Source organism: Oncorhynchus kisutch, linkage group LG6 (genome assembly GCF_002021735.2).
Source record: "Oncorhynchus kisutch isolate 150728-3 linkage group LG6, Okis_V2, whole genome shotgun sequence".
Lineage (NCBI taxonomy): Eukaryota > Metazoa > Chordata > Actinopteri > Salmoniformes > Salmonidae > Oncorhynchus > Oncorhynchus kisutch.
Window position 1 is genome coordinate 57986791 of NC_034179.2, and position 25767 is coordinate 58012557.

The window sequence follows — 25767 nt, forward strand, 5'->3', positions numbered from 1 at the left end:
TACCGATTGTTATGAAAACGTGAAATCGGCCCTAATTAATCGGCCATTCTGATTAATTGGTCGACCTCTAGTGGAAGAACCTGCTTTCAATATTCTTTGTATCCCTCATTTACTAAAGCATTTCCTTTATCAGCTGTATGTATACAGTTGAAGTTGGAAGTTTTACATACACCTTAGCCAAATACATTTAAATGCAGTTTTTCACAATTCATGTCAGTTAAGATCACCACTTTATTTTAATAATGTGAAATGTCAGAATAATAAATTGTAAAATTAAATTGTTTAACTTGGGTCAAAAGTTTTGGGTAGCCTTCCACAAGCTTCTCGCAATAAGTTGGGTGAATTTTGGCCCATTCCTCCTGACAAACCTGGCGTAACTGAGTCAGGTTTGTAGGCCTCCTTTGCTCGCACACGCTTTTTCAGTTCTGCCCACAAATGTTCGATAGGATTGAGGTCAGGGCTTTGTGATGGCCACTCTAATACCTTGACTTTGTTGTCATCAACCCATTTTGCTTGGGGTCAAGTATGGTTGGGGTCATTTGGAAGACCCATTTGTGTTCAAGCTTTAACTGATGTCTTGAAATGTTGCTTCAATATATCTACATAATTTTCTTTCTTCATGATGCCATCTATTTTGTGAAGTACACCTCCTGCAGCAAAGCATCCCCACAACATGATGCTGCCACCCCTGTGCTTCACGGTTGGGATGGTGTAGCAGTGGCTTCTTCCTTGCTGAGCGGCCTTTCCGGTTATATCGACATAGAACTCTTTTTTACTGTGAATATAGATACTTTTGTACCTGTTTCCTCCAGCAGCTTCACAAGGTCCTTTGCTGTTGTTCTGGGATTGATTTGCACTTTTCGCACCAAAGTATGTTCATCTCTAGGAGACAGAATGGGTCTCCTTCCTGAGCGGTTTGACATCTGTGTGGTCCCATGGTGTTTATACTTGCGTACTATTGTTTGTAGAGATGAACATGGTACCTTCAGGCATTTGGAAATTGCTCCCAAGGATGAACCAGACTTGTGGAGGTCTCCAATAATTTTTCTGAGGATTTGGCTGATTTCTTTTGATTTTCCCATGATGTCAAGCAAATAGGCACTGAGTTTGAAGGTAGGCCTTGAAATACATCCACAGGCTCACCTCCAATTGACTCAAATGATGTCAATTAGCCTATCAGAAGCTTCTAAAGCCATGGCATAATTTTCTGGAATTTTCCAAGCTGTTTAAAGGCACAGTCAACTTAGTGTATGTAAACTTCTGACCCACTGGAATGGTGATACAGTGAATTATAAGTGAAATATTCTGTCTGTAAACAACTGTTGGAAAAATGACTTGTGTCATGCACAAAGTAGATGTCCTAACCGACTTGTCAAAACTATAGTTTGTTAACAAGAAATGTGCGGAGTGGTTGAACAACAAGTTTTTATGACTCCAACCTAAGTGTATGTAAACTTCCGACTTCAACTGTACCAGACCAGTCCGTGGTCCCAGACAACACCACCAGTCATGCCATGCCTGCTCTTGTCATCATGTGTCAATCGTGCTGTATTTTCACAGGCAATTTTTCTGTGCGTGCATGCATATGTTAATTGAGCCCCTGTCATGTTGAGGGAAAGTGGCTGGGAGAAGAGAGAGAGGAGAGCTTATTTTCTCCATAGATTTTCTTTCTGTAATCTTCATAAGGAGACTATTAGTCAAATCTTCGTCCACTTGTCCAGGAAGTTCAATGCATACAGTATATCAACCGTACACCATCAGTATGGACAGCTAGCGGTATATTCAGTACACACTCATGGAGCTGGATTGTGTGTTAAATGAGCACACCTTATTCTAATCTTCCCTTGCTCTGTTGATATCTTAATGTACTCTAATGTTTTAAAGATACATCAATAGGCCTATGCTACTATATGTTTTGGTGGTCACAGCAAAGCAAAGCTGACTGATGTGATAGAACCACAGAGTTTGGAGCCGCTATTGCGTTACCTATTGTAACGTGCAACTTGGTAAGATCTGGATTTGGTTCCCCGTCTGTCCCTCTGGTTTGGTTCTAAATCCTTGTTCGATCTCTCTCCTTTTCAGTCTCACCCTCTGTCCCTGTGCAACACCAGTGAAGATGAGCGCCAGGAGTCTGACTTCATCAGCATCGTCAAGCTGGAGAGCCCGGAGCGCAAGGTGCCTCAGTGTCTGCCCCTGCTCAAGAAGGTAAGACCATTTTACCCAGGCATACTTTTGAAGTGCTTATGGGAGGTTTGAGTGGTGGCAGTGATACAGTTGAGCAGTTGAAAAAGTATCTTGTCCAAGTGAACGGCTTTCTTTGCCGGACCATCCTGTATCTGTTCGGGATGGAAATTGCCTGTGACCTCACAATACGATATTATCACAATACTTAGGTGCCGATATGATATGTAATGCGATTTTCACAACTCTATATGTATTGCGATTCGATACTGCGATTTTATTCTGATTTGATGTTCCAAACATTTGGCTCTGCTGTAGAGAGACGAGAGAGCATGAGAAAATGTGTTTTGATCAGTCATAGAAATAAAGTGCTGAATACGTTGGCTTACTATTTAATATGAAGATAGAGAACAAGCTATAGGATGGCAAAAAAAAACATTTTGTACAAAACCGCAATATGTAACTGCATATCTTTTTCCCCCATCACTATCTGCCCTCCCCAAAAATTTCTTGGGGCTCTGTAACCTACTGTAAGTCTGTGCCATACAACATTGAAATGCTCTCTACTGTGTAGCATACAAGGGTTGTTTGCTATTTCTTTCTGTTTGTTTACTGTGCGTATCTTGGTTGGAACCAGGCAGTTGTCCTTGTTTAAGATGACCTTATCCATTTGAATGGAGGAGAGCCAGAGTGCTAAACCTTTTCCCCTCCCTTTTTTTCTGGCGCACTGTCCACTCTTAGATCCACGGTGCTTTAAGGATCCACACTTAAGTTAGTAGAATGTAGAATGTTGGCTGGCATTGAATGTGATTGTGAGGATGTTATGCTGCCATGGCTGTGATCTCAAAGCGTAAAGGGATGTGATGGGGTAGGGGGGGGGGGGGGCAGAGAGCCCCATGCTTCCTGGCGCTGGATGTGAGTCACTGAGGCCACAGCTGTCACTGGTTTTACCCAGGACCCTGGGCCAATGTAGTAAGGCCAGGTGCTGAGCCAGGACACCTGCTGCTCCACGTCTCTCCAGGACAGATACAAATACGGCCATAGACACAGATAACGCTAATTACCCATGTTGCTATTGTTGTTACATGTGTAAGATTGCATCCAGTATGAAGGAAGTTATCCGTAGTTTCGGGAGCCAATGCTAACTAGCGTTAGCACAATGACTGAAAGTCTATGGTATCTACTAGCAAGCTAGCAGTTATCAAATCAAATTGTATTGGTCACATGCTTGTGTTCCTTGCTCCAACAGTGCAGTAGTATCTAACAATACACACACATTTAAAAGTAAGAGAATGGAATTAAGAAATATTAAGACTAGCAATGTGGGAGTGACATTGACTAAAATACAGTAGAATAGTATACAGTATATACATATGAAATGAGAAAAGCAGTATGTAAACATTATTAAAGTGACTGGTGTTCCATTATTCAAGTGGCCAGTTATTCCATGTCTATGTACAGTTGAAGTCGGAAGTTTACATACACCTTAGCCAAATACATTTAAACTCAGTTTTTCACAATTCCTGACATTCAATCCGAGTAAAAATTCCCTGTCTTTAGATCAGTTAGGATCAAGGTATTGATGGTATCTGACCCACTGGGTCAGAAGTTTACATACACTCAATTAGTATTTGGTAGCATTGCCTTTAAATTGTTTAACTTGGGTCAAACGTTTCGGGTAAGCTTCCCACAATAAGTTGGGTGAATTTTGGCCCATTCCTCCTGACAGAGCTGGTATAACTGAGTCAGGTTTGTAAGGCCTCATTGCTCGCACATGCTTTTTCAGTTCTATATGATTGAGGTCAAGGCTTTATGATGGCCACTCCAATACCTTGACTTTGTTGTCCTTAAGCCATTTTGCCACAACTTTGGATGTATGCTTGGGGTCAATGTCCATTTAGAAGACCCATTTGCCACCAAGCTTTAACTTTCTGACTGATGTCTTGAGATGTTGCTTCAATATATCCACATAATATTCTTTCCTCATCATCTATTTTGTGAAGTGCACCAGTCCCTCCTGCAGCAAAGCACCCCCACAACATGATGACCCAGTGGGTCAGAAGTTTACATACACTCAATTAGTATTTGGTAGCATTGCCTTTAAATTGTTTAACTTGGGTCAAACGTTTCGGGTAAGCTTCCACAAGCTTCCCACAATAAGTTGGGTGAATTTTGGCCCATTCCTCCTGACAGAGCTGGTATAACTGAGTCAGGTTTGTAGGCCTCATTGCTCGCACATGCTTTTTCAGTTCTGCCAACAAATGTTCTATATGATTGAGGTCAAGGCTTTATGATGGCCACTCCAATACCTTGACTTTGTTGTCATTAAGCCATTTTGCCACAACTTTGGATGTATGCTTGGGGTCAATGTCCATTTGGAAGACCCATTTGCGACCAAGCTTTAACTTTCTGACTGATGTCTTGAGATGTTGCTTCAATATATCCACATTATATTATTTCCTCATGATGCCGTCTATTTTGTGAAGTGCACCAATCCCTCCTGCAGCAAAGCACCCCCACAACATGATGCTGCCACCCCCGTGTTTCACAGTTGGGAGGGTGTTCTTCGGCTTGCAAGCTTCCCCCTTTTTCCTCCAAACATAACGATGGTAATTTTGGCCAAACAGTTTTATTTTTGTTTCATCAGACCAGAGGACATTTCTCGAAAAAGTACGATCTTTGTCCCCATGTGCGGTTGCAAACCGTAGTCCGGCTTTTGAATGGCGTTTTTGGAGCAGTGGCTTCTTCCTTGCTGAGCTGCCTTTCAGGTTATGTTGATATATGACTCTTTTTACTGTGGATATATATACTTTTGTACCTGTTTCCTCCAGCATCTTCACAAGGTCCTTTGCTGTTGTTCTGGGATTGATTTGCTGTTTATTTGTGTTTATACTTGTGTACTGTTGTTTGTACAGATGAACATAGTACCTTCAGGCGTTTGGAAATTGCTCCCAAGGATGAACCAGACTTGTGGAGGTCCCCAATTTTTTTCTGTGGTCTTGGCTGATTTCCTTTGATTTTCCCATGTCAAGCAAATAGGCACTGCATTTGAAGGTAGGGCTTGAAATAAATCCACAGGTACACCTCCAATTGACTCAAATGATGTCAATTAACCTATCAGAAGCTTCTAAAGCAATGACATAATTTTCTGGACTTTTCCAAGCTGTTTAAAGGCACAGTCAATTTAGTGTATGTAAACTTCTGACCCACTGGAATTGTGATACAGTGAATTATAAGTGAAATGATCTGTCTGTAAACAATTTTTAGAAAAATTACCTGTGTCATGCACAAAGTAGATGTCCTAACGAACTTGCCAAAACTATAGTTTGTTAACACAACATTTGTTTAGTGGTTGAAAAATGAGTTTTAATGACTCCAACCTAAGTGCATGTCAACTTCTGACTTCAGTTGTGTATAGGTCAGCATCCTCTAAGGTGCAGGGTTGAGTAACCGGGTGGTAGCCGGGTGGTTGATGTCCTTGATGATCTTCTTGGCCTTCCTGTGACATTGGGTGCTGTAGGTGTCCTGGAGGGCAGGCATTGTGTCCCTGGTGATGCGTTGGGCAGAGATCACTACGGTTGCGAGCTGTGCAGTTTCCGTACCAGGCGGTGATACAGCCTGACAGGATGCTCTCATTTGTTCATCTGTAAAAGTTTGTGAGGGTCTTAGGGGCCAAGCAAATTTCTTCAGCCTCCTGACGTTGAAGAGGCGCGGTTGCACCTACTTCACCACACTGTCTGTGTGAGTGGACCATTTCAGATTGTCAGTGATGTGTACACTGAGAAACCTGAAGCTTTTCACCCTCTCCACTGTGTTCCCATTGATGTGGATAGGGGGGAGCTCCCTCTGCTGTTTCCTCACGTCCTCAATCTATTCTCAAAAAAAGACAAGAAAAAATTGCTGCATGTTGGTATGTTATGAATTTAAAGGGGGTTTGAGGGGGTTTCTGTGCTAAACACTTCTCTTCTTCATGGCTGAATTAATTGGGTTTTAGGTTTACATCTGCGGTTACACTAAATGTTTTTTATATAGATCAATAGGTATGATCATATCTATCTATCTTTAACATTTCATTTTGACAGGTATATGTTGGCTAAACAAACAGGAGTGCAAGTATGTATTAGCCAACATCTGCCTGTGTAGTTGTGTAGAATGATCAGTTTGTTTACATGAAGATGCTTTCCTACAATCTAAATTAAATGTTATAGATAGATAATATACATTAGCCTGCTTGTTAGCCCACATTCGTGTAGTCTGTCCCCCAGCAGCCATAGCCCATGTTCCAGTCAGATGTCATTTGTTTACAGTGCAGCCTTGCTATAGCAGCCTGGCAGGCAGATCTATAGATAGATAGATACACAGACAGGACATTGGTCGGTCGGCCACAGAGCCAGGCCTCATGTTTCACCCACCGCCATCACACACCGTTCAGAATAGACCTTTAAGCAAACAAAGTGAAGCAGCTACAAACCTTGGGGGATAAGGTTTCATTATAGTCCTTTAAAAAAAATCTAGATGGTTCCTATCCCTGGCAACAGACACTGTGCACCCTGGGGATGTGTTAGATTCCTGATTTGTGGTGACTTTTCGCTCAAATGACCTCTAAGCTTTTTTTTTCTTCAGTGGCTTGGATTTCACAATTAATTTTGAGCAGAGCTTTTGAAGTCCAGTGCTGAGCTGAGAGGATGCCACATGTTTCATTACGATCAGGCTTTATCTCTTAGGGATCTGAGAGCTGCTCTCTCTGCTGTAGTAAACATATCTTCCTTTTGAGAAAGAGATACTTTACTTTAAACCACAGAGCATACATGCTATTTGGTTGTGCTGCTGGTCTGGCTGCCCCTGTCTTTTTCCGTTATGTATCCAGAATGTAGGAGGTACGTATGCCTAATCTAGGACTGTTAGGTGTCCCATCAATCGCAATCTCCTGGAACTGCGCAACCATAGTTAAAGACTACCTATACCGGTGTTGCTGACACAGATTCATATCCATGTTAGCCTCAAATGCAGATTTCTCCCCATTTGCATTTGTAAACCGTTCTCTTCATGCAAATGTCTGGTTCAGGATTTCTCCACAGCTTTTCACAACATCAAATGGCTGACACTGACATAGGCAAAAGCCCTGCTTTTTTACCCAGAATGTACTGCTTTGCAAGGACCCACCTGCTCAGTCTCAAACTACGCCCTGAACAATGCTAAACTCCGGCTGAAAATAATTCCCAGCAAATATCACAAAACAGCCAGTAGGCCGTGGTCTAAACATTCTACGGAAGTTCCGTTTGTAATGAATGTAACTAGCTCACAGGATAGGACAAACTGTGATAATATTCCTAAAGTCTAAACCAGTGGTGTCAAACATACGGCGTGGGGGGGTGAACGAACTTGAAACATTTTAAAATGACTAAAACCAAATCTAAACTGTGTAGAATAAAGGGTCTACATTCATATAGTTTCTTGACTTTCCAGCTTGCTAATAATCACTAGACAGTCAGGCAGCATTAAAGATTCCAAAAATGATGGATAGAGGATTATTTTTTTCACATTTTGATGGCATGGAAATATAAAACCATGTCAGTGCGGCCCTCCAGACCTCATTGAAGACCGAATGCACACACAGACAGACATACACACAGAGGGTGACACTGACCCCAGGCTCTTCCTGCCTGCCTGGTGGTTTCTGAGCGGGGGTTGGAGTGGAAACGCGTGGCCTGCTTTGCTTCTTGGCCTGTTTTCGTTCAGTAGCAAAGAAGTCAAATGTTTATATCTAAGGGGAGAAGAATCAAGAGCAGGAAGCTCTTGAGAACATCTGGAAAAGGGGCCAATCTGAGGCTTTGAGGGTTTAAATGCAAAAAGGCTGTCTGTCTGTTGTGGCTGTCTGAATCAGTTCCATTAGTCTGGATCTGTAAGTGACAATAAAATAATATTCAGTACTCAGCTCAAAAGTGTTGAGTCTGGGACTACCCACATTTGATTATATCAGGATGTACCGCATAGCTTAATGCTGTGTGTCTTCAATGTCTCTCTCCCTGGACCCAGAGATATGTTCCCACAGTGAGTGGACCCACACTGGCAGCCCTTCCCATTTTCCATCCCAGGCCCATTTCCCATTCCTGTTTCTGGGGCACCCAGGCCAGAGCAGCACCTGGCCTCCCTCTCAGCTCTCCCCCAGATTCCTGTCTCTCTGTCCCTCCGATCCATCGGCTTTGCCGGGGCCCCTGCGGCTCTGGGCAGAATCCATTTAAGCACGTTCAGTTCCTTTGAAGTATTGCAAAACAAAGAAAATAGAACAACATTTTTGACCACAGAGATTTGTACCATGTTTGAGAGCTTTTCATGCAAATTAGCTTTTCATATTATATGAATAGATGGAAACCACGTCAGCCTTTTTGCTGTCTGTTTTTCACTTTTTCTGTCTTTGAAAGTGAGGGGTCAAGGTAAAGAGTGGCTTTTCCTTTTGCTGGCATGTCTACCGATTTATCAAACTGGGGGGCACTTCTTTGAGGCAGACTAATATAGTTTATGGTTCATTCATCTACTCTACTCTAATTAGCTGACTAGTCTGTCTGATAGTGACTGGATAGTGAAGCACTAAACACTGACTGAACACTGACTGACAACCCCCCAATGCTCCCTCCCTGCTTTTACCTGGAGCTGTTTGATATGAACTGTTCAAGCCTTTAGTTTTCACCCTAGGCAATGCATGCTATCACCATCATTCTTTCTCTGTGGCAACCGCAACATTCATATATAACCTCCTCTCTGTCTCTGTGGCTTTCTTTCAGGTGTCTTTTCTGCTCTCCAGATGTGCATTTGTGTGTGTGTGCGTGTACATGCTGGTGTTAGGGCTGGGTGGTAAACCGGAAAAAATATACTGGTATTCATTCACAGATTGGTTTGGATTTTTACTTTACCGTATATAACTGTATTTTAATGTTTGATTTGTTATATTATTTATATTAAATAATTCAGTAATGACTAAAGAATTATGGCAATCCTCTGTTTTTATCGGCAGTAAGAAACTGCTAACAGCTGAGAACTGCTAGCTAGCTATCTTGCTAGCACAACTCTAACTACTAAGCACAACAAGTCAACCAAACAGCATGATCATTGCACAAGTGCACCTTGTGCTGGGACAATAAAAGTCCACTCAAGTTTTGAGGGAGTGTACAATTGACAAGCTGAATGCAGAAATGTCCACCAGAGCTGTTGCCAGAGAATTTAATGTTAATTTCTCTACCATAAGCCAACCTCCAAAGTCATTTTAGTGAATTTGGTAGTATGTCCAACAGTCCTCACAACCACAGCCCACGTGTAGCCCAAGACCTCCACATCTGGCTTCTACACCTGGGGGATAGTCTGAGACCAGCCACCCAGACAGCTGATGAAACTGTAGGTTTGCACAACCAAATCCTTTCTGCACAAAATGTCAGAAACTGTCTCAGGGTAGCTCATCTGTGTGCTCGTCGTCCTCACCAGGGTCTTGACCTGACTGCAATTCGGCGTCATATCCGAGCTCAGTGGGCAAATGCTCACCTTCGATGGAGAAGTGTGCTCTTCGCAGATGAATTCCGGTTTCAGCGGCACCGGGCAGATGGCAGACAGCATGTATGGCATCATGTGGGTGAGCGGTTTGCTGACGTCAACGTTGTGAACAGAGTGCCCCATGGTGGCGGCTGGGTTATGGTACGGACTGGCATAAGCTATGGGCTACGGACACAATTCCATTTTATCGATGGCAATTTGAATGCACAGAGATACTGTGACGAGATCCTAAGGCCCATTGTTGTGACATTCATCGACCGCCATCACCTGTTTCAGCATGATAATGCAAGGTCCCATGTCACAAGAATCTGCACACAATTCCTGGAAGCTGAAAATGTCCCAGTTCTTGTATGCTCACCAGACATGTCACCCATTGAGCACGTTTGGGATGCTCTGGATCGACGTGTACGACAGCGTGTTCTTGTTCCTGCCAATATCAAGCAACTTCTCACTGCCATTGAAGAGGAGTGGGACAACATTCCACAGGTCACAATCAACAGCCTGATCAACTATATGCGAAGGAGGTCTTGCTGCATGAAACAAATGGTGATCCACGCACCTACCTTTTTTTTAAGGTATCTGTGACTGACGAATGCAATTCTGTATTCACAGTCATTTGAAATCCATAGATTAGGGTCTAATTTATTTATTTCAATTGACTGATTTCCTTATACGAACTGTAACTGAAATTGTTGCGTTTGCGTTTATATTTTTGTTCAGTGTACATTCTGTTATCAGCGTCAATAAAACTATCTTGTTAAGTGTGTTCAGGTGTGCTGGCCATCCCTTAACGCTCCAATCCCGTTAGCGGGATAGATTTGACAAAATTGCAGAAATTGTAGAGAGCCAAATTCAAACTACAGAAATATAAATATTCAACATTCACGAAAATATAAGCGTAATACATCAAAATTAAGCTTAACTTCTTGTTAATCCAGCCACTGTGTCCGATTTCAAAAAGGCTTTACGGCGAAAGCACACCAAGCGATTATCTGAGGACAGCGCCCCTCATACAAAAACATGAAAATACTTTTTCAACCAGTTAGGTGTGACACAAAAGTCCGAAATAACGATATAATAAATGCCTTACCTTTGAAGATCTGCATCTTTTTGCAATCCCAAATGTCTCAGTGACACAATGAATGGTCATTTTGTTCGATAAATTCCTTCTTTATATCCCCAAAATGTCCAATTATTTGGCGTGTTTGATTCAGAAATACACCGGTTCCAACTCGCCCAACATGACTACAAAGTATCTAATAAGATACCTGTAAACTTGGGCCAAACATTTCGAACAACGGTTCTAATCCAACCTCAGGTACCCTAAAATGTAAATAATCGATAAAATTTAACACAGGATAAACAGTTTCCAATACCGAAGAAAAACAACACGGAGCGCGCTCTTGTTCACGCACACCAAAAGACTACACATACAGTACATTACCTGAAGTATGTGGACAACTGCTCGTCGAACCTCTCATTCCAAAATCATGGATATTAATATGGAGTTGGTCCCCCCTTTGCTGCTATAACAGCCTCCACTTTTCTGGAAAGGCTTTCCACTAGACTAGATGTTGGAACATTCCATTCAGCCACAAGAGCATTACTACGGTCTGGAACTGATGTTAGGTGATTAGGCCTGGCTCGCAGTCGGCGTTCCAATTCATCCCAAAGGTGTTCGATAGGGTTGAGGTCAGGGCTCTATGCAGGCCAGTCAAGTTCTTCCACACCGATCTCAACAAACCATTTCTTTATGGACCTCACTTTGTGTACAGGGGCATTGTCATGCAGAAACAGGAAAAGGCCTTCCCCAAACTGTTGCCACATAGTTGGAAGCACAGAATCTAGAATGTCATTGTATGCTGTAGCGTTAAGATATCCCTTCACTGGAACTAAGGGGCCTAGCCCGAACTATGAAAAACATTCCCAGACCATTATTCCTCCTCCACCAAACTTTACATTTGGCACTATGCATTCGGGCAGGTAGTGTTCTCCTGGTATCCATTGGACTGCCAGATGGTGAATCATGATTCATCACTCCAGAGAACGCGTTTCCACTGCTCCAGAGTCCAATAGCGGTGAGCTTTACACCACTCCAGCCAGCGCTTGGCATTGCGCATTGTAATCTTAGGTTTGTGTGTGGCTGCTCGGCCATGAAACCCCATTTCATGAAGCTCCCAATGAACGGTGCTGACTTTGCTTCCAGAGGCAGTTTGGAACTCAGTAGTGAGTGCTGCAACCGAAGACAGACAATTTTTATTAGCTTCAGCACTCCGCGGCCCCGTTCTGTGAGCTTGTGTGGCCTACCGCTTCACGGCTGAGCCGTTGTTGCTCCTAGACGTTTCCACTTCACAATAACAACACTTACAGTTGACCGGGGCAGCTCTTGCAGGGCAGAAATTTGATGAACTGACTTGTTCAAAAGGTTGCATCCTATGGCGGTGCCACTTTGAATGTCACTGAGCTCTTCAGTAAGGCCATTCTACTGCCAATGCTTGTCTATGGAGATTACATGGCTGTGTGCTCGATTGTGTACACCTGTCTGCAACGGGTGTGGCTGAAATAGCAGAATCCACAAATGTGAAGGCATGTCCCCATACTTTTGTATATATGGTGTATGTGCTCGTTTCTATGTTTTGAAGATAAGTGTTTACAGTAACATCATCAACCAAGTAGTAGGCAAGTAGTAGGCAATCTTCACATATGTTGATGTTGGGGTGGTGAATGAAAAAAAAAATGAATATAAAGTTGCACATTTTAGAAATGTCCTTTTAATGAGTGCTTGTTTCCTTTGAATTGGGGTCTGTTTGAATGGACTAAAATGAACAGCTTTGTATGCGTAAAAAAAACATTGCATGCTAGTTCCATCCTACTGGCACAGTAGACTAATTCCAAGTATAGAGAGTAGAGGATTATAGGTTTGAATCGCACTGATGCAGTGCCACCATAAAAAATATGTGTTTGCATTATTAATACCTAAGCAAAGTAATTTCAATGTGTCCTATCTGTGCATATAGTTCAAAACTAAGCTACTGTAGCAGTGTCATTAAAAGTCGTATTTAAACATGTTCTCAGAATGTTATTTTATGATCTTCAAATAACCTATAATTTCTGTTCTCAGAACATTAATAAAACCCCCCAGAAAAACTTTGAGGGAACCATAGTAAAATGTTCGAAAAACCTCCCTGCAACCTAAAAATCACCATTCCTAGAACAGGCTAGATGTTCACTTCCGTTCTTTTTCAGTTTTACCAATCAGGAAACTTATGGCTTTGTTCCCAGAACCAAACACTCATGTTCACACAACTTCCAAGGAACCAAATGTGCTGGCTGGGAAATGAGTGCGGGAAATTCATTAAAATTCTGTAAGAGAATGCTGGAATTAAACAAATAACTATGCAAATTAGAGGTCGACCCATTAATCAGAATGGCCGATTAATTGATTTCAAGTTTTGACAACAATAGGTAATCAGCATTTTTGAACTCCGATTATTGCAATCCACGAGGAGACTGCGTGGCAGGCTGACCGCTTGTTACGTGTTTGCAGCAAGGAGCCAAGGTAAGTTGCTAGCTAGCATTAAACTTATCTTATAAAAATTAACACATTAACATATTAACATAATCACGAGTTAACTACACATGGTTGATGATATTACTAGTTTAACTAGCTTGTCCTGTGTTGCATATAATCAATGTGGTGCCTGATAATTTATCATCGAATCACAGCCATCAATATTAACTAGGGAAATTGTGTCACTTTTCTTACGTTCAGTGCAAGCAAAGTCCAGGTATATGCAACAGTTTGGGCCGCCTGGCTCGTTGCGAACTGTGTGAAGACCATTTCTTCCTAACAAAGACCGTAATTAATTTGCCAGAATTTTACATAATTATGACATAACATTGAAGGTTGTGCAATGTAACAGCAACATTTAGACTTAGGGTTGCCACCGATTCGATAAAATACGGAACGGTTCCAAATTTTTCTACGCTCTACAAATAGGACTACTTCACTGTCAGTTTTGTCCTGGTTGAAGATTGCTTTATACTGTTCAACCAATTAGAATGGAGAAAGCCACTTAGAACTCCTAGGGTCATGCACTACCCATAAAACATATTAAGAACTTTTATTATTTAGAAACTTAAATACCGTCAAATGCTGTGATACCATCAAAAATGAGAAAATTAATGTGATATGATATTTTGCCCATATCGCCCAGCCCTAGTGTGTGTGTGTGTGGGTGTCATTGTGGTAAGGGACCCCCTTAGTGTAGGAGTAGGCTACACTTAACCTGACCCCAGTCTGAACAGTACACCTTTCCCCTCTCACTTCCTTACGTTCTAAAGTTAGCTACGTTTTAGACGCTGGAACCTCACACTGTCAGGAGGGAGCAGACCCCTGCATCCAGCCCTTACCTCACCCTGCTCCTCGAAGGCTTTTCCATTTCTAATTCACTTGGATAATTAACTCATTCATCAAAAACATTTTACACTGAGCATCAGTTCTTCTCCAAAGGCATTCATTCACTTAGCCGGGTTAAACCAGACTGAACTCTGTGCTCTCCATTGTTTTACCTCGGTGCTCAGGCTATTTTATCTTTAAAGCAGGCAGCAGTGTAGTCTGTGTCATCTGCCACAGTGGAGATATGGCAGTAAATCAAATCAAATCAAAGTTTATTTGTCACGTGTGCCGAATACAACCTTACAGTGAAATGCTTACTTACATTCTCTAACCAGTAGTGCAAAAAAGGTATTAGGTGAACAATAGGTAAGTAAAGAAATAACAGTAAAAAGACAGTGAAAAACAGTATCGAGGCTATAAAAGTAGCGAGGCTACATACAGACACCGGTTAGTCAGGCTGACTGAGGTAGTATGTACATGTATATATGGTTAAAGTGACTATGCATACAGTGGGGCAAAAAAGTATTTAGTCAGCCACCAATTGTGCAAGTTCTCCCACTTAAAAAGATGAGAGAGGCCTGTAATTTTCATCATAGGTACACTTCAACTATGACAGACAAAATGAGAAAAAGAAATCCAGAAAATCACATTGTAGGATTTTGAATGAATTTATTTGCAAATTATGGTGGAAAATAAGTATTTGGTCACCTACAAACAAGCAAGATTTCTGGCTCTCACAGACCTGTAACTTCTTCTTTAAGAGGCTCTCCTTATTTTTGGTTGTTATTCTGGCACCACCCGGCCAGGTCTCTGACCTCCTCCCGTCCACTGTTGTGTCATCTGCAAACTTAATGATGGTGTTTTAGTCGTGCCTGGCCATGCAGTCGTGGGTGAACAGGGAGTACAGGAGGGGACTGAGCACGCACCCCTGGGGGACTCCAGTGTTGAGGATCAGTGTGGCAGATGTGTTGCTACCTACCCTCACCACCTGTGGGCGGCTCGTCAGGAAGTCCAGGATCCAGTTGCAAAGGTAGGTGTTTAGTCCCAGGATCCATAGCTTGGTGATGAGCTTTGAGGGTTCTATGGTGTTGAACGTTGAGCTGTCGTCAATGAAAAGCATTAAGTCGTTCCTTTTGTCCAGGTGGGAAAGGGCAGTGTGGAGTGCAATAGAGATAGCATCATCTGTGGATCTGTTTGGGCGGTATGCAAATTGGAGTGGTCTAGGGTTTCTGGTGTTGATGTGAGCCATTACCAGCCTTTCAAAGCACTTCATGGCTACGGACGTGAGTGCTATGGGTCTGTAGTCATTTAGGCAGGTTGCCTTTGTGTTCTTGGGCACAGGGACTATGGTGGTCTGCTTGAAGCATGTTGGTATTACAGACTCAATCAGGGAAATTGAGTCTGTAAAAAAATGTCAGTGAAGACATCTGCCAGTTGGTCAGCACATGCCCGGAGCACACGTCCTGGTAATCCGTCTGGCCCTGCAGCCTTGTGTATGTTGACCTGTTTAACCTGTTGCGTCGAGCCATCCCGGATCCGGGATCGTGAATACAGCCTCAAGCTCATTACCATAACGCAACGTTAACTATTCATGAAAATCGCAAATGAAATGAAATGAATATGCTAGCTCTCAAGCTTAGCCTTTTGTTAACAACACTGTCATCTCAGATTTTCAAAATATGCTTCTCAACCATTGCAAAATAAGCATTTGTGTAACAGCTAGCGCGGCTAGCGTAGCATTTAGCGTTAGCATTAGCAGGCAACATTTTCACAAAAACCAGAAAATCATTCAAATAAAATCATTACCTTTGAAGAACTTCAGATGTTTTCAATGAGGAGACTCTCAGTTAGATAGCAAATGCTCAGTTTTTCCTGAAAGATGATTTGTTTAGGAGAAATTGCTCCGTTGGTGCGTCACGTTTGGCTACCAAAAAAATACGAAAATTCAGTATTCAAAACGCAAAACTTTTTTCCAAATTAACTCCATAATATCGACTGAAACATGGCAAACGTTGTTTAGAACCAATCCTCAAGGTGTTTTTCACATATCTCTTCGATGATATTTCGTTCGTGGAAGTGTGCTTTCCCCTCTGAATCCCAGGAGAAAATGCCTGCGGCTGAAGATTACGCACCAATTTACACAAATGACACCGGGCGGACCCGTGGTAAATGTAGTCTCTTATGGCCAATCTTCCAATGATATGCCTACAAATACGTCACAATGCTGCAGACACCTTGGAGAAACGATAGGAAGAGCACATTCACAGCCATATAAGCTGCCAATTATATGCATAGTCGAGCATCTTTTCGTGACAAGATATTGCGCTTAAAACGGGCACGTTTTTTAATCCATAAATTAAAAGAGCGCCCCCTATATCCAAGAAGTTAAAGGTCTTACTTATGTTGGCTACGAAGAGCATGATTACACAGTCATCCGGAACAGCTGATGCTCTCATGCATGCCTCAGTGTTGCTTGCCTCGAAGCGAGCATAGAAGTGATTTAGCTAATCTGGTAGGCTCGTGTCACTGGGCTGTGCTTCCTTTTGTAGTCTGTAATAGTTTGCAAGCCCTGCCACATAAGACGATGTTCGGAGCCGGTGTAGTATGATTCAATCTTAGCCCTGTATTGATGCTTTGCCTGTTTGATGATTCGCCGCAGGGCATAGCAGGATTTCTTGTAAGCTTCCGGGTTAGAGTCACGCACCTTGAAAGTGGCAGCTCTACCCGTTAGCTCAGTGCGAATGTTGCCTGTAATCCATGGTTTCTGGTTGGGGTATTTATGTACAATCACTGTGGGGATGATGTCCTCGATGCACTTATTGATAAACCCAGTGATTGATGTGGTGTACTCCTCAATGCCATCGGAAGAATCCCGGAACATGTTCCAGTCTGTGATAGCAAAACAATCCTGTAGATTAGCATCTGCTTCATCTGACCACTTTTATATAGACCATGTCACTGGTGCTTCCTGCTTTCATTTTTTGCTTGTAAGCAGGAATCAGGAGGATAGAGTTGTGGTGGGATTTACCAAATGGAGGTATTTTCCCGATCCAGGCAGTGGCCTCCGTCGTTCCCGATCCTCCCATTACGTTTACGGGATGATATTATGAGGGACGCGCGGACCATGCTCACAGGGCTTTTGATGAAGGAAAACAATGGGAACCTTTGTAGGGGCCTCCCCACACACACATACATACCACCCACATACCATACACACATACCGCAAACATACACGTACCGCACACACACCACACACCCACCACACACACACACAAACCACACACACAAACCTCACACAGCACACACACACACCCTGCCAACATCAGCAGCAGTCTCCTCCAGAGCAAGCTCTCTGACTCCACAGTGCCAGAAATAAAAAAGTATTCAAACAATGTGGAGGAAGGAACAAAGTAGAGTTAGCCTGGGCCCCGAGCCGTGGCTTTCAGTGTTGTGACTGAGGTCAGTATCTCTCTTTCTCTAGTGGTGGTTCTGTCTTCGTATTTTCTGTCATGGCTGACCTCCACTCTGACCTCTGACCTCCACATTCTGACAAGCGCTATTCTATGGAGAGGTTAAACGTTACTACAATACTATGATCTTCCGTTTCACTGCTGCAGTTGGAATACACTTCACTACTCTGCAATTTCAGTTTTTTGCAGTGTACTAAATTTCCACGAGGAATGGACTAATGGCTAAATTTGATATTGTCGATGTACCATACGTTGCTGAAGCTGTGCCTAGGTTTAAGTCAGGTTAGTTGTACTTTGCGGCACCCACTTACTTGTTGCATAGTCTTGTCCTAGTGTTCCACCTACCTATTCAAATCAAATCAAATCAAATTGATTTATATAGCCCTTCGTACATCAGCTGATATCTCAAAGTGCTGTACAGAAACCCAGCCTAAAACCCCAAACAGCAAGCAATGCAGGTGTAGAAGCACGGTGGCTAGGAAAAACTCCCTAGAAAGGCCAAAACCTAGGAAGAAACCTAGAGAGGAACCAGGCTATGTGGGGTGGCCAGTCCTCTTCTGGCTGTCGGGTGGAGATTATAACAGAACATGGCCAAGATGTTCAAATGTTCATAAATGACCAGCATGGGCGAATAATAATAAGGCAGAACAGTTGAAACTGGAGCAGCAGCACGGCCAGGTGGACTGGGGACAGCAAGGAGTCATCATGGTCCTAGGGCTCAGGTCCTACGAGAGAGAGAAAGAGAGAATTAGAGAGAGCACACTTAAATTCACACAGGACACCAAATAGGACAGGAGAAGTACTCCAGATATTTATTTTTTATTTTTTTATTTCACCTTTATTTAACCAGGTAGGCAAGTTGAGAACAAGTTCTCATTTACAATTGCGACCTGGCCAAGATAAAGCAAAGCAGTTCGACACATACAACGACACAGAGTTACACATGGAGTAAAACAAACATACAGTCAATAATACAGTATAAACAAGTATATATACGATGTGAGCAAATGAGGTGAGATAAGGGAGGTAAAGGCAAAAAAGGCCATGGTGGCAAAGTAAATAAAATATAGCAAGTAAAACACTGGAATGGTAGTTTTGCAATGGAAGAATGTGCAAGGTAGAAATAAAAATAATGGGGTGCAAAGGAGCAAAATAAATAAATTTATTAAATACAGTTGGGAAAGAGGTAGTTGTTTGGGCTAAATTATAGGTGGGCTATGTACAGGTGCAGTAATCTGTGAGCTGCTCTGACAGTTGGTGCTTAAAGCTAGTGAGGGAGATAAGTGTTTCCAGTTTCAGAGATTTTTGTAGTTCGTTCCAGTCATTGGCAGCAGAGAACTGGAAGGAGAGGCGGCCAAAGAAAGAATTGGTTTTGGGGGTGACTAGAGAGATATACCTGCTGGAGCGTGTGCTACAGGTGGGAGATGCTATGGTGACCAGCGAGCTGAGATAAGGGGGGACTTTACCTAGCAGGGTCTTGTAGATGACATGGAGCCAGTGGGTTTGGCGACGAGTATGAAGCGAGGGCCAACCAACGAGAGCGTACAGGTCGCAATGGTGAGTAGTATATGGGGCTTTGGTGACAAAACGGATTGCACTGCGATAGACTGCATCCAATTTGTTAAGTAGGGTATTGGAGGCTATTTTGTAAATGACATCGCCAAAGTCGAGGATTGGTAGGATGGTCAGTTTTACAAGGGTATGTTTGGCAGCATGAGTGAAGGATGCTTTGTTGCGAAATAGGAAGCCAATTCTAGATTTAACTTTGGATTGGAGATGTTTGATATGGGTCTGGAAGGAGAGTTTACAGTCTAACCAGACACCTAAGTATTTGTAGTTGTCCACGTATTCTAAGTCAGAGCCGTCCAGAGTAGTGATGTTGGACAGGCGGGTAGGTGCAGGTAGTGATCGGTTGAAGAGCATGCATTTAGTTTTACTTGTATTTAAGAGCAATTGGAGGCCACGGAAGGAGAGTTGTATGGCATTGAAGCTTGCCTGGAGGGTTGTTAACACAGTGTCCAAAGAAGGGCCAGAAGTATACAGAATGGTGTCGTCTGCATAGAGGTGGATCAGAGACTCACCAGCAGCAAGAGCGACCTCATTGATGTATACAGAGAAGAGAGTCGTCCAAGAATTGAACCCTGTGGCACCCCCATAGAGACTGCCAGAGGTCCGGACAGCAGACCCTCCGATTTGACACACTGAACTCTATCAGAGAAGTAGTTGGTGAACCAGGCGAGGCAATCATTTGAGAAACCAAGGCTGTCGAGTCTGCCGATGAGGATGTGGTGATTGACAGAGTCGAAAGCCTTGGCCAGATCAATGAATACGGCTGCACAGTAATGTTTCTTATCGATGGCGGTTAAGATATCGTTTAGGACCTTGAGCGTGGCTGAGGTGCACCCATGACCAGCTCTGAAACCAGATTGCATAGCAGAGAAGGTATGGTGAGATTCGAAAAGGGTTGGTAATCTGTTTGTTGACTTGGCTTTTGAAGACCTTAGAAAGGCATGGTAGGATAGATATAGGTCTGTAGCAGTTTGGGTCAAGAGTGTTCCCCCCTTTGAAGAGGGGGATGCTTTCCAATCTTTGGGAATCTCAGACGACACGAAAGAGAGGTTGAACAGGCTAGTAATAGGGGTGGCAACAATTTCGGCAGATAATTTTAGAAAGAAAGGGTCCAGATTGTCTAGCCCGGCTGATTTGTAGGGGTCATCAGCAGAATGCAGCTGAACGGATTTGGGAGAAGGAGAAATGGGGAAGGCTTGGGCGAGTTGCTGTTGGGGGTGCAGTGCTGTTGACCGGGGTAGTAGTAGCCAGGTGGAAAGCATGGCCAGCCGTAGAAAAATGTTTATTGAAATTCTCAATTATGGTGGATTTATCAGTGGTGACAGTGTTTCCTATCTTCAGTGGAGTGGGCAGCTGGGAGGAGGTGTTTTTATTCTCCATGGACTTTACAGTGTCCCAGAACTTTTTTGAGTTAGTGTTGCAGGAAGCAAATTTCTGCTTGAAGAAGCTAGCCTTGGCTTTTCTAACTGCCTGTGTATAATGGTTTCTAGCTTTCCTGAACAGCTGCCTTATCACGGGGGCTGTTCAATGCTAATGCAGAACGCCATAGGATGTTTTTGTGTTGGTTAAGGGCAGTCAGGTCTGGGGAGAACCAAGGGCTATATCTGTTCGTGGTTCTAAATTTCTTGAATGGGGCATGTTTATTTAAGATAGTTAGGAAGGCATTTTTTTTTAAATATCCAGGCATCCTCTACTGACGGGATGAGATCAATATCCTTCCAGGATACCCCGGCCAGGTCGATTAGAAAGGCCTGCTCGCTGAAGTGTTTCAGGGAGCGTTTTACAGTGATGAGTGGAGGTCGTTTGACCGCTGACCCATTACGGATGCAGGCAATGAGGCAGTGATCGCTGAGATCTTGGTTGAAGACAGCAGAGGTGTATTTAGAGGGCAAGTTGGTTAGGATGATATCTATGAGGGTGCCCGTGTTTAAGGCTTTGGGGAGGTACCTGGTAGGTTCATTGATAATTTGTGTGAGATTGAGGGCATCAAGTTTAGATTGTAGGATGGCTGGGGTGTTAAGCATGTTCCAGTTTAGGTCGCCTAGCAGCACGAGCTCTGAAGATAGATGGGGGGCAATCAGTTCACATATGGTGTCCAGAGCACAGCTGGGGGCAGAGGGTGGTCTATAGCAGGCGGCAACGGTGAGAGACTTGTTTTTAGAGAGGTGGATTTTTAAAAGTAGAAGTTCAAATTGTTTGGGTACAGACCTGGATAGTAGGACAGAACTCTGCAGGCTATCTTTGCAGTAGATTGCAACACCGCCCCCTTTGGCAGTTCTATCTTGTCTGAAAATGTTGTAGTTTGGAATTAAAATTTCAGAATTTTTGGTGGTCTTCCTAAGCCAGGATTCAGACACAGCTAGAACATCCGGGTTGGCAGAGTGTGCTAAAGCAGTGAATAGAACAAACTTAGGGAGGAGGCTTCTAATGTTAACATGCATGAAACCAAGGCTATTACGGTTGCAGAAGTCGTCAAAAGAGAGCGCCTGGGGAATAGGAGTGGAGCTAGGCACTGCAGGGCCTGGATTCACCTCTACATCACCAGAGGAACATAGGAGGAGTAGAATAAGGGTGCGGCTATAAAAGCAATAAGAATTGGTCGTCTAGAACGTCTGGAATAGAGAGTAAAAGGAGGTTTCTGGGTGCGATAAAATAGCATCAGGGTATAATGTACAGACAAAGGTATGGTAGGATGTGAATACATTGGAGGTAAACCTAGGTATTGAGTGATGAAGAGAGAGATATTGTCTCTAGAAACATCATTGAAACCAGGAGATGTCATTGCATGTGTGGGTGGTGGAACTAATAGGTTGGATAAGGTATAGTGAGCAGGACTAGAGGCTCTACAGTGAAATAAGCCAATAAACACTAACCAGAACAGCAATGGACAAGGCATATTGACATTAAGGAGAGGCATGCTTAGTCGAGTGATCAAAAGGGTCCAGTGAGTGGAGAGGTTGGTTGGGGGTCACGCCGATTTAGACAGCTAGCCAGGCCATCGGTAGCAAGCTAGCATAGGATGGAGGTATGTTATTAGCCACCTCTTGCGTTCCGTCAGTAGATTAGTGGGGTTCCGTGTGGTAGAGGGGATTAATCCAAATCACACAACAACAACACAAATAAAAACAATAGATATAGTTATAGAGGCCCAAGAAGAAAACATAATAATAATAAAAATAAATAAATTGTCCGATTGTCTATTCAGATAGCAGCCGATAAGACAGCTAACGGTTAGCAGGCCGCAGATGGGCTTTCAGGTAACGTCGCGACGGAGGAGCCAGCCGGATAACTCCTTCGGGTAGATAACGTCAGCAGTCAGTTGTGAAGGCCCGGTGGGTATAACAAATTGACCCTTGCCCCCCGACACATAAACTACTGCAGCATTAGTACTGGAGGCTGTCATTTTTCCTACAGCAATCAAACTGGCTGGCATCTCTTGTTTTGATTCTCTCCACTGAATGTTTTTGGGACTGAGCTTTCGAGTGTGAGCTCTGTGATGACCATAGAATAACCGATGTGGGTGATCTAGAATAGATAGAGAATAGATGACATCAGCGATACAGAAAGAGGGGCTCTTCTTTTCTGACAAACAGACAGCAGTCCTGAATTCAAATACTATTTCAAATCTTTCAAATCCTTGAGCATTTGCTTTAGTCTGCCTGGAGTGCCACATGGGCGCGGTTTCCACTTTTGGGGCTCTTTGGGGCCCATTGCAACAGCAAGCTCAATCAAGCACAGTATGAAACTATTAAAAATACTATTCAAACCTATTTCTAACAGACAGACACACAGACAACATTTCAGTCAGTGCGCTAGGCTAGCTCCTTGTCACTGAGAAAAAGGAGCCAGTTGTCGTAGGCTAACCGTGAAGCATCTGCTGTGTTTGAAGTCCAAGGCCAGGCGATAAGTCTTCTGTTGTCGCCACGGAGACTGGGGAGTGCATTCCCGTGGGAACGGTCCAACGGATACTACTAGAGGGGGGACAGAGCGGCGGTGGGTGATGTCACTGAGGCCCTACTACAAGCCTAAATTATATAAATAAATACATAAACTTAGGCTCTACTACACGTACAGTACTGTACCCTTAGTACCCTTACTGATTCTAGATTTGAACGGTCAGTTTTTTGTGTATTTACTATTCACACATTATGCAAACTGCTAAAGTCTTTATAATAATGACTTCTGCACTGTAAATATGAATTTTCCAACATTTATATTTGTTTTGAAATAAAGAGGTCCTCTGTGGCTCACCCAGAGACTAGAGAGTGAATCTGCTTTAATCTCTGCATCCCAATAGCCTGTTAGCCTCCATTCACCCTCCCTCCATCGATCTGTTGGACCTCCTTCTCTGTCCTCAGCTCTCAGGCTGCATCAAGTGGGGAATAAACACAGAGCACACAGCCAGTCAGCCAACCCCAGCTCCATGAAAATAAAGAAGCAATGTTCTCTCTCTGCCTGGCCTCTAATTCCTTTCTTTAATTAGACATTTTCAAAAAAATGTTTTGGTGTTGTTCTTTTCTTTTTAAATGGGATACGACCTGGAATAATAGAAATGAGCAGTGATTCTTTCACCTTGAAGAGGAGGCTTCCACTTGTCACTTTATACTGTATGTGTATTTGCCTGGTGGCAAATGGCTCACTGAGGTGTTTGCTGTTGTGTGGATGTGAAGTGCTAGGAGAGAGGAGTGTAACAGAAACCTAGGAGGGAAGAGAGAGGGGATCGTCCCAGGAAGAGTTCACCTCCATACAACCTAGGAATAACTGTGTGAGAGAGGGAAGGTGTGTGTGTGTGTGTGTCTGTTCGCGCTCATGTGTGTGTGTTCGCGTGTGTGTGTGTGCATGCGTGCGCGCGTGCGCGCGTGTGTGTGTGTGCGCATATGAATGGGATACCACAACAAAAAAAAGCCTAATAACCAAAGTCACAGAATGGCACTTGATCCATTTAGATCATCTCAGCTTCTGGTCTGTTCAATCGTTGGGCATCTTTTTTGAGTTCAATATCATTACAATAGCATTACATTTTTTATGTAAAAAAATTTCAGAGGCAGCCATGTAGGCTTATGCATTAAAGAATCAATCATACAATCAATTTTGGAATGGTAAATCTCTTTATAAACTGGGTAAATCAAAATGTAGCCTCTGGTCTATTCACAATATAGGTGAATGCATATTATTCATTAGGAGTGTGTGCATGCATTGAGTTATCAACCTTGTTTTGGCTGATTTCATGGGGCTACAGATGACAATCTGTTTCCCTTTCATTTGGGACTTATTTTATTGTACTAACAACATTTTATTTTATTGTATTAACAACATTTGCATAGAAGAAGCTTATTTTTTTTAGAGTGTACGCTGTCTCTAACCAGTAATGATTTCATTCCCAAAGCAAGATAGATCATCTTTGGGGGGGATGTGAGAGAGAGAACGATTAAGTGAATGAATGAAGGTTTGGTGACAATCCGCTATGAAATCAGCATATTTTGCGTTATGGTTTGCATATTATCACAGACAAAGCACCAGGGTAGTGAATTGATGATAGCTTCAGCTGTAAGCTAGCCAGGAAAGTTAGCCTACAAAGCTGGAAGCTACTGGTATCTTATTGCATTGTAAAGTGTTCTAGCCTGTATGGACATTCTTTTGCGAACAATAATTAACGTTTCTACATGCCGTTTTGCATTATTGAAGTGTGTTAACTTCTGTTGCAAAATGAGTGGGGGGAACTAACATGTTGCAGACCAGACTCCCAGTGCTCTAGCATTGAGTAAGTGGAGCAGACAAAAGGCACGGTGCACTCCCACGATCCTCTCAACCAGTATACTACGTGAGACACATTTTGACAGCAGTACCGAGAGCAACAAAAATGTGAATACCGAACCGTTTTTCATGTTCTTTTATCTAAAAAGTACCAACGTTTCCCTTACTGTACAGACCTTTAGCCACCCCAGGGACTGAGTGAGTGACTATGTAACATGGAGATTAGTAAGGTAAAGGAGAAGCCTTTTGTCCCAGAACACCTTTCTGTACTCTGCTAGTGTAGGAGGCAGAACAATAGCGCTGGAATACTTCAGGTTCCCTCCTCAATGGAAGAAGTGCATTCCTCCCTTTTGTCCCACACACACTCACTTCAAAACAAGTGGGATGGAATGCCTGCCTTTCTGAGTCATTTAGGTTTGGGAGCTGGAGCCGCCGCCAGTCTTTTACTATCTGAGTTGGACAGATGAAATTAGGATGGTTCTTGTGTGCTGGGTGGGGGTGGAGAGGGTTATAGGAGGCAGGTGACTGTAAACTGGGAGGGGGTGGGGAGCAGACCGACGGCTGTGGGTGTGTCTAAGGGGGGGTAACTGTGTTTGGGGCTGGTGTGAGCTTAACACATGCTAAGGTTGTGCTTTGGGGTGGGGCAGGTCAAATCAAATTATATTTGTCATATGTTTAGTAAACAACAGGTGAGGACTAACAATGAAATGCTTACTTAAGGGCCCTTCCCAACAATGCAGAGAGAAAGAAAATAGAGAAATAATAGAAAAGTAAACATGTAATAATGACGGTAATAATAGTTACACAATGAATAATGATAACTTGGCTATATACAAGGGTACCAGTACTGAG

General features: G+C 43.1%; 1 protein-coding gene across 1 annotated transcript in view; it reads left to right on the top strand.

Annotated features, from left to right (window-relative positions):
- LOC109893033 (E3 ubiquitin-protein ligase RNF43) overlaps window positions 1-25767 on the top strand; it is a 165288-nt gene that overhangs the window by 102362 nt on the left and 37159 nt on the right. Inside the window, exon 2 of the mRNA XM_020486027.2 lies at window positions 2083-2205. Within this exon, the coding sequence (XP_020341616.1) occupies window positions 2083-2205 (123 nt within the window). The remainder of the gene's footprint in view (window positions 1-2082; window positions 2206-25767) is intronic.